This window comes from Fukomys damarensis, unplaced genomic scaffold (genome assembly GCF_012274545.1).
Source record: "Fukomys damarensis isolate Sample0158 unplaced genomic scaffold, DMR_v1.0_HiC HiC_scaffold_37, whole genome shotgun sequence".
Lineage (NCBI taxonomy): Eukaryota > Metazoa > Chordata > Mammalia > Rodentia > Bathyergidae > Fukomys > Fukomys damarensis.
In genome coordinates this window covers 9,063,516-9,079,135 of record NW_022900949.1, presented here as the reverse complement: position 1 = coordinate 9,079,135, position 15,620 = coordinate 9,063,516, and the positions used below count along the sequence as shown (strand labels likewise).

General features: G+C 57.3%; 1 protein-coding gene across 4 annotated transcripts in view; it reads left to right on the top strand.

The window, feature by feature from the left end:
- The first annotated feature begins 201 nt into the window (after positions 1-201).
- Sgta (small glutamine rich tetratricopeptide repeat containing alpha) overlaps positions 202-15,620 on the top strand; it is a 20,968-nt gene continuing 5,549 nt past the window's right edge. For 2 of the 4 annotated variants that reach the window (XM_010634839.3, XM_010634837.3), the window contains exons 1-5: positions 202-312; positions 12,593-12,728; positions 12,873-12,979; positions 13,113-13,197; positions 14,050-14,149. In XM_010634839.3, coding sequence (XP_010633141.1) covers positions 12,629-12,728; positions 12,873-12,979; positions 13,113-13,197; positions 14,050-14,149 — 392 coding nt within the window. In that variant the 5' untranslated portion in view covers positions 202-312; positions 12,593-12,628. The other 2 variants (XM_010634838.3, XM_033759818.1) reach the window with 2 other exon arrangements.

The window sequence follows — 15,620 nt, the reverse complement described above, 5'->3', positions numbered from 1 at the left end:
TGGAGACTAGCTGGAGTCAGCCACCATCCCACCATACACCGCTCCATTCCCATTGTAGAATACAAGTCAGCTCTAATTTCCGGCCTCTATTAGGTCGCAGAGGTCAGTTGCCCTAACGACCAGTTTGTTCCCGCCTCTAAATTACGTCACTTCCTTCCTCGAAAGGGTCAGCCGTGGAGGCGCATGCGCAGGATAAAAAACAAACGGGAACGGGCTCTTTCTGCGCAAGCGTTGCAACCGGTGGGCGGAGCCGGACGGCGCCACGGTGCGCAGGCGCAGCCGTCTGTGGGTAGGGGCTCTGTGGTCTGAGAGGTGAGTAGGGGGGCGCTGCGCGCCTAGCCTGGTGGGCCTGGGGTCAACGGATCAGAGCTTACGGTTCTCAGGAGTCCGTAAGAGGAGGTAGGTCTAGAGCTGGGGTCGCTGCGCCCCTCCAGGTCCTATGAGTGGGTGGTGCGAAAGGGAAACTGAGGCAGGGCGGCGTCGGGACGGCCAACGCGGGTCCTGATCTCCTTGTCCTGGGCCAGGGCTCTAGAAATGGTGGTTCGCGCATGGGCGGCAAGGACTACGGGTGGTAAACACCGCCCCCCGCGTCGCGCCTAGCTGCCGTCGTTCTGAGCTTCCTGGAAACGCTGCTCCTTGGACTTGGTACCGGATCTGTCTCGGCTCTTTTCCCAGTGCCGCCTCTCCCGATGACCTTAGCCAGGCTCTTGTCTGCTCAGATCCTCAGTTTCCCTTTTTGTAAAACTGGTGTAGTCAGTCCTTCCCTGGGCCTATGAGAGCTACAGCGCCCAGCACGACGTGGCAGCCCCAAAGTCTTAGCAATTGGTAATCCTGTTTCAGATTTAGGGACTTCTGTATGTGCTGTGAGAGGCGGGGGAAAGCGGAGCGAGGACCAGCTCAGATCCGCTTGGCAGCCGTATAAACTTGGGCGAGTCACTTCCATCCTCCGAGCACTCGTACAAAAGTCTGTGCCTAGCGAGGTGTGTGTGAAGTTAACTCCCCTAACACGTCTCTGAGGTGCCTGGAGCTTGCTACGAGTGTGCTAGAGACTGGCTGTTTTTGCTAGGAAGACAAGAGATCTGAATCCTGGAGGCTGAGTGGTTTTCCTGTCTTTGTTTCTGTATCTGATTATCCGTTTTGTCTGTCTTCTCCCTACATCACTGGTTCTTAGGGGCAGTGTTGTCCCCCAGGGAACACTGGGTGATGTTCCTTGGGGACACCTATGGTTTTCCTGACTAAGGGTGGTGCAGGCAGAAGCCAGGGATGCTGCTCCATACCCTGCAGTGCCCAGGGTGTCCCACCCCAAAAGGGGGCCCTGTGTATATTATTGGGAAACAAATCCCAAGTTGAGCTCACTTCCTTCTCCCAGAGACAGAACACACTCCTGCTGGGGCAGACGTGTGACCAGAGCACCCAGTTTCTGGCACTGAGCCCTCTGGCCTGCCCAGTTCGTGGATGTCACCATGGGTAGTGTCCTGGCACCTCAGCAGGGCAGGTGACCATGGGTTGCAACATGGGGTTCCCTGCCCCAGAGGGTCGCAACCAGGGATGATTCTGCCCCCAGAGGGAGATTGGGTATCGTCTGGGGATATTTGGAGTTGTCACCAATGGGGTGGTCTTTTCACAGAGCGGATGGCGGCCCTGGATTCTACTCAGCACCCTGCAGTGCCCAGGATGCCCCCAACAATCTGGCCTTGTGTGTTAATAATACTGCTATTAAAAATCATGCCATAAGCTGGGTGTGGTGGCTCACGCCTGTAATTCCAGCACTTGGGAGGCTGAGGCAGGAGGATTGCTGTGAGTTCGAGACCAGCCTGGGCTACATAGTGAGTTCCAGGTCAGTATCAACTAGTGAGACCCTGTCTCAAAAAAAAAAAAAAATGCCATAGGGCCAGGGATTTGCCTCATTGGTTCCACCGCTTGCTTCGCAAGCACAAGTTCTCGAGTTCAATCCCCAGTACCAAAAAAAAAAAAAAAAATCACACCGTAGAACAGTGATTCTTTACCATCATGGTCACTGAGGATTGTGGGGCCTGAAATTGTATGTGCTCGATTTTTGTGAAATACACAATTAGGAGAGAAATACTGGGAGGCTGAGGCAGGAGGATCTCAAGTTCCAACATAGCCTGGGCAACTTACTGACTTAGACCCTGTATCAAAATTTTACAAGGCTGGGATGGAGTGCAGTGTAAAGGCCCTGGGTTCCGTCCCCAGTGCCGGGGCGGGGGGTGGCACACGAATTGAGGCTCTGGAGTGAGACTGCACGGAGCATCATAGCTGGCCTAGCGTGGTGCTCGGTGTCCCTCTGGCGTCCACTTCTACTGTAGAAGGGGGCAAGAGGAGTAGTGCTGTTGGGTAGAAGATATGAGCAGCAGCTGCTATTCTGTGCAGGAGGCCGCGCAGGGTCCCACTGTGTCTGCAGCTGGCTGTGAGCTGTGCAGTCTGTGCTGAGAAGTTGCAGTGCAGGCCTGGCCTGCAGAGCTGAAGGATCGTGCACTCTGGGAGTTCCTTGCCAATCCCTTCCCCCGGTGCAGCAGGTCGCCGGGATCCTGGAAAGCTTGAGCCGAGGTTGATGCTGCGGTCTTCCTAGAAGGCAGAGTGGCTCCCAGCGGGGTCACACTCAGCTCAGGTCAGAGGCTCTGTGGAAGCTGCGGTCCGTGACTCAGGGCTGTAGGGCTGTGCCAGCCCCTGGTGCTCAATCGGAATTGGCCCGCAGGCCGGTGTTGTCCGTATGGGATGCCCGAAAGGAGAAGCAGGCCGGGGATTCACAGCCCACCTCGGGAGAAGACCTGTGAGGGGCCCAGCTAGGAACTGGTGCTGGCGCCTGCGAAACCCGAACATCTTCCTCAGCCGAACCAGGCTGGATTTGGTGGAGCACAGAGGGTTCAGAGTGGAACCCCACCCCCGCACACCGGGAGCTGACACCCAAAGGTCAAGGGCTTTGTGAATTATGTCCCTGAGGTGCCAGGGAACAGAGGACTGTTTCGGGGTTTTGACTTTTGCAGTGCTAGGGACATAGCCCAGGGCCTTCACACTAAGCTCCATCCCAGCCCTGTTAATTTTTTTTATTTTGAGGTGGAATCTCACTAAATTGCTCAGGCTGGGCTCTAACTTGTGATCCTCCTGCCTCAGCCTCCTCCCAGAGTGCTGGGACGACAGCACAGATGTGTATGTGTCGCAACACCTAGTGGCAATGACATCTTTATGGCGTGTACACAGAGGGCTTAGAATCCGGGGATCCGGCGGAAGGGGGCAGGGAGCAGAGCCTGCCGTGCCGCACCTGCTGTGTGTGAGGGGGCCGTGGGTTAGGATGGAGGGTGATGGCATGTGCACAGCACACGGGTCTTGTCTCATTGGGGTGCCCAGTGGTGAGCCCACCACATTTTTTTTTTTTGGTATCAGGAAGTGAACTCAGGACCTTGTGCTTGCGAGGCAGGCGGTGGCACCACTGAGCTACATCCCTGGCCTGAGACCTCCACATTTTAGCAGGTGGCCTGTTTTATTTAAGTGATCAATCTGGGGTAGCAGGTGGATGTCGTGTTTTGTTTGGGTTTTAAGGCTGGAATGAAAGGGGCTTTGAGGCCCACTCAGGAGCTGGCCTAGGTCCTCAGCCTGCCCACTCGGCCAGTGACCCCCACCTCCTACTGCATTCTGCCTGGTGGGCACTGCTTGGGGGCGGCCACTAATAAAGCCCTCACTGTTCCCAGAGAGGCCGCCTTTGAGAACTTCGTCCCGTGGCCAGCGCCCTACAAGTCGTGATTGTTCTGAGGGTAGGGTGCCGGTGGTGGAGGGGGGTCCATGCACGTGGGGCACTGGGCCGGGCCTCTGAGGGGCGGAAGCTTGTGACTCTGAGAAGCCAGGCTCGGGGTCCACATGGGGGAAAGGAAGGAGGCAGCAGGTCTGGTGGCCCTACGCTGACCTGGGACACACAGGTCCCCACTGCCAGCCACAGCCTGGAGACCCAGAACACTCAGCAAATGGAAGATTTTCTCAAAGTTCCAGTTGCAGAGTTGCTTGCCCAGACAAGCCCACCCTGTCCTGACCTAAGCCTGTTTCTTCTTACTTGGTGTCTGTCAGCAGTTCTCCAACTGGGGACACGCGTGGCTGACACACTGGAGGAGCAGGTGGAGGCTGGGAAGCCCCCAGAGCACACCTGGCCCCCATGCGCGCTGTGCCTGGGGACCCTCTGTCAGTATGTGGACCCAGACTGAGCTCACTCCCCACCGCCAGCAGCCGGCAGCACACGGAGGGGCCGGTGGTGTGAGCAGGGTGACGCCCGGCGAGTGATGTCACTGTGGGCAGCGTCCGAGGGCCTCAGCAGGACAGGGGCTCACCCTTCACCGGGGAGACCTCATCTGCGGTGGCTCTGCCCCCAGGGGAAACTGGGTAGAGGCCAGGGTGCTACTGTAGCTGTTGCTGCAGTGACCCAGCTGCAAGGCAGAGAAGCCGGTGAGGACTCTCACGCTACCAAAGCGGAAAGCAAGGGCATCTCCCAGACCTAGGTGGGGTGGGGAGATGCAGGGTGGCCCAACTCCAGCCTCCCGGCCCCCTGGAGGTCCCCTCGGCCTTGCTCGGATCACAAGCCCGTCTGTCACTCTGCTGACCTCTGCGGCCAGGCTGTGTAAGTGGCCAGCTGCTGTGCTGGAGAGGCCGACACGGTTCCCCCACGCCTCCATCATGGGCCGGGTAGTAAACTCCTCAGACTCTGCGGGCTCAGAGTCTCCTTTGCAGCTGCTCGGCTCCCCCCACCCAATGCACCAATAAAACTTTATCTATAAAAGCAGGTGTTCGTTGGGCTGGGGATTTAGCTCAGTGGTGCTGTGCCTGCCCGGGAAGTGCAAGGTCCTGAGTTCAGTTCCTGCTACTGGAGGGGGAAAAGAAAGCAAGTGGTCAGCATGGTTTCCCCTCTCCAGGAATCAAGGAAAGAGGGGCCACCGCAGGGCACCACGCAGTCCTTTCTGCTGAGCTTGACTGTCACGAAGGACGCAGGGGTGGAAGTGTCGGGGGCAGCAGCACAACAGGGGCAGGAGCCGAGGGCTGGCTCCTGTGGTTAGGTTTTCTGTTGTTGAGGTACTGAGGATTGAACCCAAGGCCTTCACGCTGAGCTACATCTCCAGCCCCCTTTCAGTTTTGAGGCAGGATCTGGCTAAGTTGCCCGGGCTGAACTCCCAATTTTTGATCCTCCTGACTCAGCCTCCCAGAGTTCTGGAATCACAGGTGTGCACGGCCACGCCCAGCTCCACCTTCTCCGCCCCTGGGGAGATGCTTGGTTTCATCCCCATAACTCCCTGTGAGGTCAGATGGAAGCTCAGATGTCCTTGTCAGCTCGTGTCAGTGCCACCGGAAGGAATAGGGCCCTCTCCCACTCACACACAAAGCTCACGTGAGAGGACTGGACCTGGGTCACTGAGGCCCGGCCTCAGCTGGGATAGTGTGTTTGCCACTTGCGTGTGCCTGTCGCTCCCTCTTGTGAGGGGACTGTGACTCTAGCCGTCTAGGTTTGTGGCAGGACTTGGCCAGGCTAGGCTCCTGTGGCTCCTGTGGAAGTTTGTTCCAAATCTGGTGTAGGAAGTCAGGTGTGGCCTGACCTGATCCAGTCTGTTGTGTAATTGTGTGGGTGTGACCTCTTCAGAGGTACGGAAAACACCCTGACCTGGCAGCCTGGTTTAAACCACAGCATGCAAGAGTCACAGGTGAGGATCAGCAGGGCCAGCAGGGCGCTGTTGCGCACACCTGTCACCCAGCACTCTTGGAGGCTGGGTCAGAAGGGTCACAAATTCAAGTTCACCCTGGGCAACTTAGTGATTTAGTGATCTCCTGCCTGCCTCAAAATAGGACATTTTTTAAAAGGGGCTAGGGTAGGGCCAGGGATTTAGCTCAGCAGTTCCGCTGCCAGCCTTGCAATTGCAAGGACCCGGGTTCAATCCTCAGTACCCCCCCCCAAAAATAAATAAATAAAAATATAAAAGGGCTAGGGATGGGGCTCCATGGGAAGGCCTAGGGTTCGTTCCCCAGTACTGCCCCCCACCAGAAAAAATGGTGTGGGATCACAGGTTCCCATGGTAAGGGAGAATCCCAGACCTTCCTGAGAAATACTTTTTTTTTGTACCGGAGATCGAACTTGGGATTTTGCACTTGCAAGGCAGGCAGCAGAACCACGAGCTAAATTCCCGGCCTGAGAACTACTTTTTAATAAATTTTGTTTGTTATAAAACATGAACTTGATTATCTGAACCATTTCTAAGTGTATGGTCAAACACAGTTAGTGCGTTTACATTTCAGTGTGGCTCTCACCACACCCTACTCCTAAACTTTTGCTTTTTTGTTGGGGGGTTGTTTGTGCAGTTTGTTTTTGTGTTTTGTTTTGTTTGTTTGTTTGAGGAAGGGTCTCACTATGTAGTTCAGGCTGGCCCTGAGCTCACTATGAAGCTCACACTGAATCACACTCTGGCGATCCTACTGCCTCAGCCTCCCAAGTGCTGGGATTGCTTTCGCTTTGTTTGTTGGTGTCGCGAGCACGAACAGGAGTCGGATCCCAGGCTGTGAGCACTTAAACGTCTCACTCGCCTCGAGGTAATGAAAACTACAAGTGATATGTCTTTAAAGGGGTTTTATTGTCACACAAGCAATGCAAAGCAATATCAAAGCAAATGTCACAACCACAATCAGGAGAGCATTCTAGTCCTTCCCCTCAGTATCGAGACAGATGCAATACTGAGGTATAAGCTGTAACAGGGTTATACGACCTGAGTCCGTGACACCGAGCGCCGGGCTGTCGGGCAGAGATTCGAACTGCAACGTGACGATCAGCTCCGGTTCCAGCAGGGCCTCCGGCAGCATTCGGTCAAGTCGCGTGACGCAGCGACGAGTGGCAGTCAGGTCGGGTCGAGATGGACGACGACGACTGGTCTTGGGCTAGGGGTATTTATACCCCTAGCTATTCCTTATCGCTCGGGCCATGTACTCCGGTCAAGCAGGTGGTCGTAGGGTGGAGAATGTTTTGGAGTTTCCCTTTAGCAAATGGTCGCAAGGCGGGAGATAAGGAAGCAGATGGTCGCAAGGCGGGCTTAGCTAACAGCTGACGGTCTAGGACAGCAAGGCAGGTATTTCTTATCTCAAGCTGTCAGTTGCATTAGGTCATAGCTGTTAGCTAGCTAAGCCGTCAGCTAAGCTGTTGGCTGCTAGTCACACAGGGCACTTTTTGCTTATTGATTCTATTAGTTTCTACCTATTGATTACATGCTCAGTACAGTTGGTTGGTTTGTTTGTATTTTAATACTGGGGACCAAACTCAGGATGGCTTTTGTTTTTGTGTTTTGAGATAGGGCCTCAATATATGGTGTAGGTTAGCCTAGAACTCATTACACAGCCCAGGCTGGCCACTGAAAACTCAGTGATCTTCTTGCCTCCGTCTCCAGAGTGCTAGGATTACAGATGTGTGCCACCATGCCCGGCTCATCTCCAGAATGTTCACGTCTTCCCAAACTGACCCTCTATCCCCAAGAAACACTTACTTCATGTCCCTGCCCAGGCCCCAGCACTACCGCCTTACTTTCTCTCTGTGGCTCTGGTAACTCTAGTGGCCTCTTGGGAGCGGGCGGCATCATGTCTGCTTTCACTCAGCACAGTGTCTTCGAGGTTGTCCTCATTGCAGCACCTGTCCGAGTGCTGTCCCTTTTCAGGGCTGAGTAGCATTCTCTCATGTGGAGGGCCCACCCTGTGTTTACTTGTCTGTTAAAGGACTCAGTTGTTCCCACCTTTGGTGTCTGGGAATCGAACTCGGGACCTTGTGCTTGCAAGGTAGGTGGCGGAACCCCTGAGCTAAATCCCCAGCGGTTATTTCCACCTTTGAACTGCCGTGAATAATGCTGCTGTGAGGAGGTGTGTCTTTAAAACATGCTTCTGTAGATAAAAACTTTTAGCCTTTGGAGTGGGGTCAGCTGGCCTGACTGGTTCATATCTGAGCCCCATTAGATGGGGATCCTGTTTCCCGGGGTGGACCTTGTAGGCCCTGCTATGTCTCAGGAGGTCCTGGGGCCGGTTGTTTGTTCTCCAGGCTCTGGCCTGTCCTCATCCCAGGACTCAAAATGTGAGGGTCCAGAGATGGAAACTCATGATGCCCCCAAGGAGCACCCAGGGAGACAAGATCCTTCTGCCCACCCCCAGGAAGCACAGCTCTTTTTGGTTTTTCCTCTTTTTAGATGTTGATACAGTGGTTAACACCGTAAAACTGGATGGATTCTAGTACATCAGCAGGTTGTGTGACCCTCCCCTCTTTAGTTCCGTAAGACCACGCCCTCACCCCAGAAGGGAGACCCGTCATCCCCACCCCAGCCCTGCACCACTAGACCCACTTCCTGTCTCTGGAGTCAGCCATCCTGGTGTTTCCTGTCCATGGAGCCCATGCTGTGTGCCCTTCTGTTTCTGGCTTCTCCCCCTTCTCTTGTAGTGATGGTAGTGTTTTGGTTTCTTTGTTTTGTTTTGTTTCTGGTACTAGGGATCAAACTCAGGACCTTGTGGTTGGGAAGCAGGCACGGCGCCACTGAGCTAAATCCCCAGCCCTAGTGGTGGTTGTTTTTGAGACAGAGTCTTGCTTTGTAGCCCAGACTGGCCTGGAACTCAGGTTGATCCTCCTGCCTCAGCCTCCCAAGTGCTGGGATTACAGGTGTGCGTCACCACGCCTGGCTTCCCCCTTCTTTTTGGACATTGTTCCCACGACACAGAAACAGCCCCACAGACAAACACAGAGCATTTTGAGCCTGCTGTGCGGCGCCGTCGGTTTCGCTGAGTGCAGCTGGTTCTTAGCACCACCTTGGAGTTGAGGACTCGCACGGTGGCCCAGGGTCAGGTTAAAGACTATATGGTCAGGAGGCTGCTCCTCGTCTTCTGGGGCCATGGGCTGTAAGGCGTCCTAGGGGAACAAAACACTTAACAGGTCCCTAGCTTGTGGGGCATGGGGGCAGGATGGAGGGTTTAAGTTTGGATCCCAGGCCTGCCCCGTCATTCCCTGAGTGGCTGTGACACACACCTCCACCCCAGTTGGGGTCGTTTTCTCTCCAGACAGTGAATTAAAAGGGAAGTGACTAGGACTGGGGATTTGGCTCAGTGGTTCCACTGCCTGCCTTGCAAGCGCAAGATCCCAAGTTCGATCCCTGGTACCAAAAAAGGGGGTGTGACCAGCTGAGAGTAGTGGCACATGCCTGTCACCCCGGCACTAAGGGAGGCTGAAGCAAGAAGATCACAAGTTCAAGCTTAGTGATTTAGTGAGTCCTTGTTTCCAAAAAAAAAAAAATCTGGCAGGCCAGGCATGGTGTGTTCCTGTAGTCACAGAATTTGGGAGGCAGAGGCAGGAGGATCGCTTGAGCTCAGAAGTTTAAGACCATCTTGAACATAGTGAGAGCCTACCTCGGAAGAAGAAAAAACTTCCTGGGGCTCCTGCCCCACCTCCTCGTCTGTAGCCATAGGTGTTTTAGAGTCAGTGTTTCAGGTCACCCAGCAGCACGGGAGGCACCAAGCGCTGGGTGACACAGTGCTTTGCCTCCACTTGCACTGTGCGGGCTGTAGGTGGCTGGTTGTGTCCAGGTGTGCCTGTGAGTGGCTAACCTGAGCATCTCAGGCCTCTGGACACCAGGCGCTTATGTGGGTCTTTGTGCAGAGATAGGGGAGCTTCGTCTCCTGCAGAAGTGAGCATTGTCCCCCGGCCGCTGGCCTCTGGGGCCCTAGCAGCGCATGACCGGTCCCCGCTTCTTTGTCCCTGAGTCATGTCCTGCCAGGCTACACCCAGCTTCCGTGTTGACAGCCAGCGTGTCCTTTCGGCGTGACCTTGGGCACTTTACCAGGCTCTCTGCCCTAACTGGCTCACCTAAAAATAGGAGGACTCGCTGCTCCCGGCTGGGGCTGGCCTGGGGATGTGGCGTGACACCTGTCCCCGGTGGAGGAGGCTGGAAGTCTGAGGCACAGCCGGCCCCTCTGAACCCACGGGGTCTGTGTCCCAGGCCTCGGCCGGCGAGCTTGGAGGTCCTTACCTGGGGAAGGGCCCGTCTCTGCCGCCGTGTGTGTGTCCAGACGTCTCCTCCACGCGGGCCCAGGCCTTGACTTCCTTTGAGCCCGATGTTCCTTTGAAGGCCCTGTCTCGACGTACAGTCCCATTCTGGGGTCCTGGGGGTTGGGGCTCACTGTGTGGCGTTCAGGGACCCTGGCTCGGTCCACGGGGCCCTCATCTCTGCTCATGTATGTGTGCGGTGGCGGCCCCAGCCCGCAGTGACACTTGTGTGCCATCTCTGTGCTGTGAGAGCAGAGGAGGTTGCAGCCCCGCGTTCTCGGCATTTTAGGGACCAGGCTGGAGGCACAGCTTCGGGGCGGGTTGTCCTGAAGCCGCTGTGGGGGCAGAGATGGGAGCCTTGGGCCATCCTATCTGTGGTCCGCTGATGCCCTTAGTGGCCCAGCTGGCAGGAGCCACCCATCACCAGACTACACGGTGCCCACACTTCCAACTGGAGCTCTTTGCCTTCTCTGGAAACTCCGGGCCACCTCTCTGCACCTCGGCGCCTGGGACAGGTCACAGCCGTGCAGGGGAAGAGCCAGACACCCTCCCAGACCCACAGCCTCTCCGTCGGCAGGGAGCGCACAGCTCGGTGGGCACCAGCGGGTAGTGCAGGATGGGCCGGAGAGGCAGGTGAAGGAGGGCAGTGCCCAAATTAAAGGACCCACGGCTGCGGGTAGGCACAAGGCTCTGTTCTCCCCTCCAGGCGTCCCTGGCATTATGGGACACCCCTCCACCCAGAGGAGCTGTGGCCCCTGCCCTCCTGCTGAAATAACCCCACCCGTCCAGGTACAACCAGCCATGACCAGTTACCTGTGGAGAGGTTCCACAGGGCACGGCCCCCAGACGGGAGTTTCCCAAGAGTCACACTGGGCACTGAGAACCGGGCTGTGGGCTTCCCAGTTATTTTTTTCCTGACCCAAACACAGCCACGGTGGCAGTATTACTTCTGTGTCACAGACAGGGAAACCGAGGTTCAGAGCCCAACAGGTCATCCAGCTCCCAGCCTCGTGGGCTTGAGGATCTCCGGCCGTGATCTGGGTGACGCACTGCCATTCTGGGCCCTTTGCCTTCAAGGGCTGGGCTGCCAACAGGTGTGCACAAGCTGGTGGGCTGAAAATAGCTAAGATGAGCTAGGTGTGGTAGTACTCGCCTGTCCTCCCACTGTCAGGGAGGCTGAGGCAGGAGGATTGGAAGTTTGAGCCCCGTCTCAGCAATTTAATGTGACCTTGTCTCAAAATAAAAAAAGGGCCAGCGATGTAGTTTAGCAAAAGGGCGCTGGGCTTAATCCCCAGTAGCACAGAAAAAAGAAAAATCCCATCTGAGCAGTGATGGAGCCTCTCCTGGCCGAGAACCCAGGAGTCTAAAATCAGGGGTGCGTGGGCCACACTTGCAGGAGCCCCCAGGGAACGTCCTTCCTGCCTCCTCAGCAGGCCACAGGCGCCTCCCTTGGCTCGTGGCTGCGACACTTTATCACCACGTGACCACCTCCCCGTACCTGTGTTCCGTTTCCGCCCCTCCGAGGACTCCTGTCACCACCCTCGTGACTTCCTCTGGCCTGGCTCACATCCCAGGGGGCCTTGCTTCTGAAGGGCGGGAGCGTGTCTTGGGGGCACTGTCCAGCCCCGTCATGGCGGCACTGTGTGTCGCCTCTCCTCTGGTTTTTGTCACGTCAGAAGGTTTTGTGTTACCGTTGGCCTCCAGGGGGAGATGCTGACTTGCGCCAGGCTTGCCCGAGGTGGCGCAGCGGTACGGCAGGGCCTGGTCCTGAGCGGCACCCCCATTGTCCCTCCTCCACGGCACCTGCCACCTGAGCGTCCCACTGAGCACTGCGACGATCCCATGTCCAGGGCTCGTCCATGCTGGTCTGGGCACCAGATCACCTTTGAAGTAAGACCCCTCCTGGCCTCACTGTTTGGCGCCTCTAGAGCTTTGACAGGGGTTTGGGGGACCATGGACATAAGCTAAGTATCTGCTGAGCTCCGGGAGAGGGGCGCAGAGGAGAAGCCGTCCTCAGAGAGGCCCAGGCGTGGTCCCAGACGGTCCCAGCTAGAGGCAGGCGCCCTGTCCAGGCGAGGCGCTTGCTGCTCACCCAGAAAAGAGAAGCAGCCACCTGCAGCGGCACACCTGTCATCCCAGCCCTCGGGGAGGCTGAGGTAGGAGGGTCACAAGTTTAGCCCAGCCTGGGCACCGTAGCAAGACCCTGCTTCATAATAAAATAAACAGGGCTGAGGATGTGGCTCAGTGGTAGGGCCCTGGGTTTAATCTCCAGTAGTGCAGAATGTATGAAAGACAGACTGGCTGAGGAAGGGGCTTCTCAGAGGCAAGTGCTTTGGCTGTGGACCAGGTGCCCGTGGTGCTCGGGACCAGGTCGTTTTCTGTGACCCCAAGCCCGGGGTCCCCATCTTAGACACAGGCGTGCTAAAACTGTGGGGCGCTCGGCTGGCGAGTGTGGGACTGATCTGGTGGCTGGAGCTGAGAGTGCGGGCAGAGGGGTCCCAGGAGCAGCCCGTGACTCAGTGCCGCCCAGCTGTCCACGTGGCCCCACAGATCCCGAATCCCAGGCGTCTCCTCCTGCGACTCGAGATGGACAACAAGAAGCGCCTGGCCTACGCCATCATCCAGTTCCTGCACGACCAGCTGCGGCACGGCGGGCTCTCGTCCGACGCCCAAGAGAGCCTGGAAGGTACACGGCCTGCTGGGGCTGGGGCTCGAGGGGCGGCCCTGCTGTGGAGGTGCTGGGAGCGGGGAGCCCCGCGCAGCGCCGGGAAGGGCCGACGGGCGTCGTGAGGAGGAGGCCACGTGACAGAGGCACCGTCCCCACTCGCAGTTGCCATTCAGTGCCTGGAGACTGCGTTCGGGGTGACGGTGGAGGACGGCGACCTCGCGCTGCCCCAGACCCTGCCGGAGATATTTGAAGCAGCCGCTTCGGCCAAGGTGAGCCAGGCCTTCCCGCGGGGACGGCACCCTCGGCCTGGGCCCCTGCCTCTGAGCTGGCGGCCACCCGAGCACGACGGGCTGCAAGGTGCGGGTCTGGGCGAGGCACAGCGGGTTGTCTTGGTCTGAGCAGGAGGCACTGAAGGACCTGAGGAACCCCGAGCGGACCCCGCCTTCCGAGGAGGACTCTGCCGAGGCGGAGCGCCTCAAAACCGAAGGTGAGGGGTGGCCCCGAGGGAGGGGCCCGCGGCGTGTGGCCGGGGTCAGGGCAGGGCTTTGTGAGACTACTGCAGGGCCCGGTCCGCACCCGCCCAGCCCCTTGAAATGGGACCCGCGCTGCCAAGAAAGACGGGGTCGCCTGTGCAATTGACAAATCGTCCGCCGTAGCCGTGGGCACCGCATATGCAGGTTTCCACCTGGCCGATTCAGCCGTTGACAGGTGAAACGTTCCGGGAAAGTGATGCTAATACTGAGCGCGCAGACGTTTCCCTTGACAGATAGGACAGCGTAACAGCTGTTCCTGTGGGGTTGTGTTAGGAGTCCGAGTTATCTGGAGGTGGTTCCCAGCACTCTGGGAGGCAGAGGCAGGAGGGTCACAAGTTTGAGCCCAGCCCGGGCAGTTAGTGACTTAGGGAGACCCTGTCTCAAAATAAAAAAGGGCCGATTACATAGCTCTGTGTAAAGGTCTTGGGTAAAAGTATGTAGGAGGCGGTGGCGCACAGGTTCTGTACAAACACCCTCTGATAGTTTTGTGCAGGGCGCTTGAGCACTTGCCAGTCCTGGTGGGCAGGGGTCTTGGCACACATCCTGCGGACGCCCAGAGGACAGCGCTGTGGTCTGGGCCTGCGTCCTGCAGCCCCGTCTGCGTGTTCCGTCTCCTGTCCCTGAGATGCGCACAGCACCGTGGCCACTAACTCTGCTCCCTGGCGAGGCTGCTCACGGTGCCGATGGGAGTGCGGCACTGGGGAAGCCGCACGGGGACTGCGTGGGTCCCCCGTCACCAGAGCCCGGGTGGAAGCGTGGGGTCCTGCCCGGCTCTGCGTGAACAGCCGTCCCCCACCTCTCTGCAGGCAACGAGCAGATGAAGATGGAGAACTTTGAGGCTGCCGTGCACCTCTACGGCAAGGCCATTGAGCTGAACCCCACCAATGCCGTCTACTTCTGTAACAGGTGCGGCGGAGGCCTCAGTGCCACCAGCGGGGTGGTCAGCGTGCAGCTCTGGGCGGGGACATCGGGGACACTTGGCAGTGACCTCACAGCCCCCGGGTGATTCCCACACGGGACCACCCCAAGGGAATAATCCAGAACTCGGAGCATTGTCCGTGCGTGTTGTGTGACCTTACCGCGGAGGTTTTCCCTCTCCCTCCTTGCCGTGCCGGGGGGGACCCCTGGCGCACACATGCTGGGCTGGCACTCATGGCAGAGACGCCCACCCACCGATTCCACGGCCCCAGGCTGTGTGTGGGAGGTGCTGAAGCCCTGTGAACACAGAGATGCCACTTTGGGGTTTTGGTTTGGTTTGGGTTTGGGTTTTGCAACAGAGTCTCACTCTGTTCCAGGCCAGCCTTGAACTCCCTTGGCCACTCAGGCTGGCTGTGAACTCACCATCCTCCTTCCTCGGCCTCCCAAGTATTGGGATTTCAAGACATGCACCACTATCCGTAGTTCTTTTTTGTTTTGTTTTGTTTTTTGGGGATGGGGTTGCACTCTGTAGTTCAGGGTAGGCTTTAACTCACTATGCAGCCCAGGATAACCTCAAACTCACGGTAATTTTCCTTCCTGAGTGCGTGCTGTAGGAAGCCACCACACCTGGCTAGTTTGTTTTTTATTTTGAGGCCGGGTCTCACGAGGTCACAAATGTGATTCTCCTGCCTCGGCCTCCCAGAGTGTTGATAACAGGCGTGCCTCGCCCCCAACCTCACAGATTTCCTCTATGTATCCCTCACACCACAGTATGAAGATGTCAATACTTGCCAGGACTCTGTTCAGAGAGAGTACATTCCCCATTCCTCTTAATATAGTACATGGCTGCAATTGTGTATTTCGTTACCTTTTTTCCCTAATTGTTTACAGCTTATAGCAACAGTGTGTTTATTGGGTTTTTATTGTCTGTTACTATTTCTGAATCTGCCTGGCTCGTAAGTTAAAGCTGGTCACAGGTGTGCACATATTGAACAGAACTAAATGCTGCACAGAGCTTCGTGCCATCTCCCCTCAGGTGTCCTCTGTGGCCCTGGGACGCGTCCCCCGTGGGTACAGAGGGAGCCTGGAGTTTGCTTTGTTGACTGGAGAAGGGATGGAACCCAACCCAACATTGTGAGGCGGAGCTCACGGCCCAGACCAGGTGGCAGTTGGTGTCTGAGCGCCATGTGGGCTCCTTTCAGCCGCTGTGGGCCGTGCACCCGCACCGGCTCCAAAATTGGCACGCAGGCAGGGGCTGTGCTGGCGCCTTGCCCTGGCGTAGCTCGCTGCATCCTGGTCACCCAGGGCGGGGTGGCTGTGCCAGCTGATGGGGGATGGTTGAGCAGGGATTGCACCAGCTCCAGGGGCCCTGAGCTGTGTGTGAGTTGCAGCTGGCTTTGCCCCAAAGCGCCCCACACTGCTGGGTCATGGCCTGGAGCCCAGGACCCCCCCCCCCCCC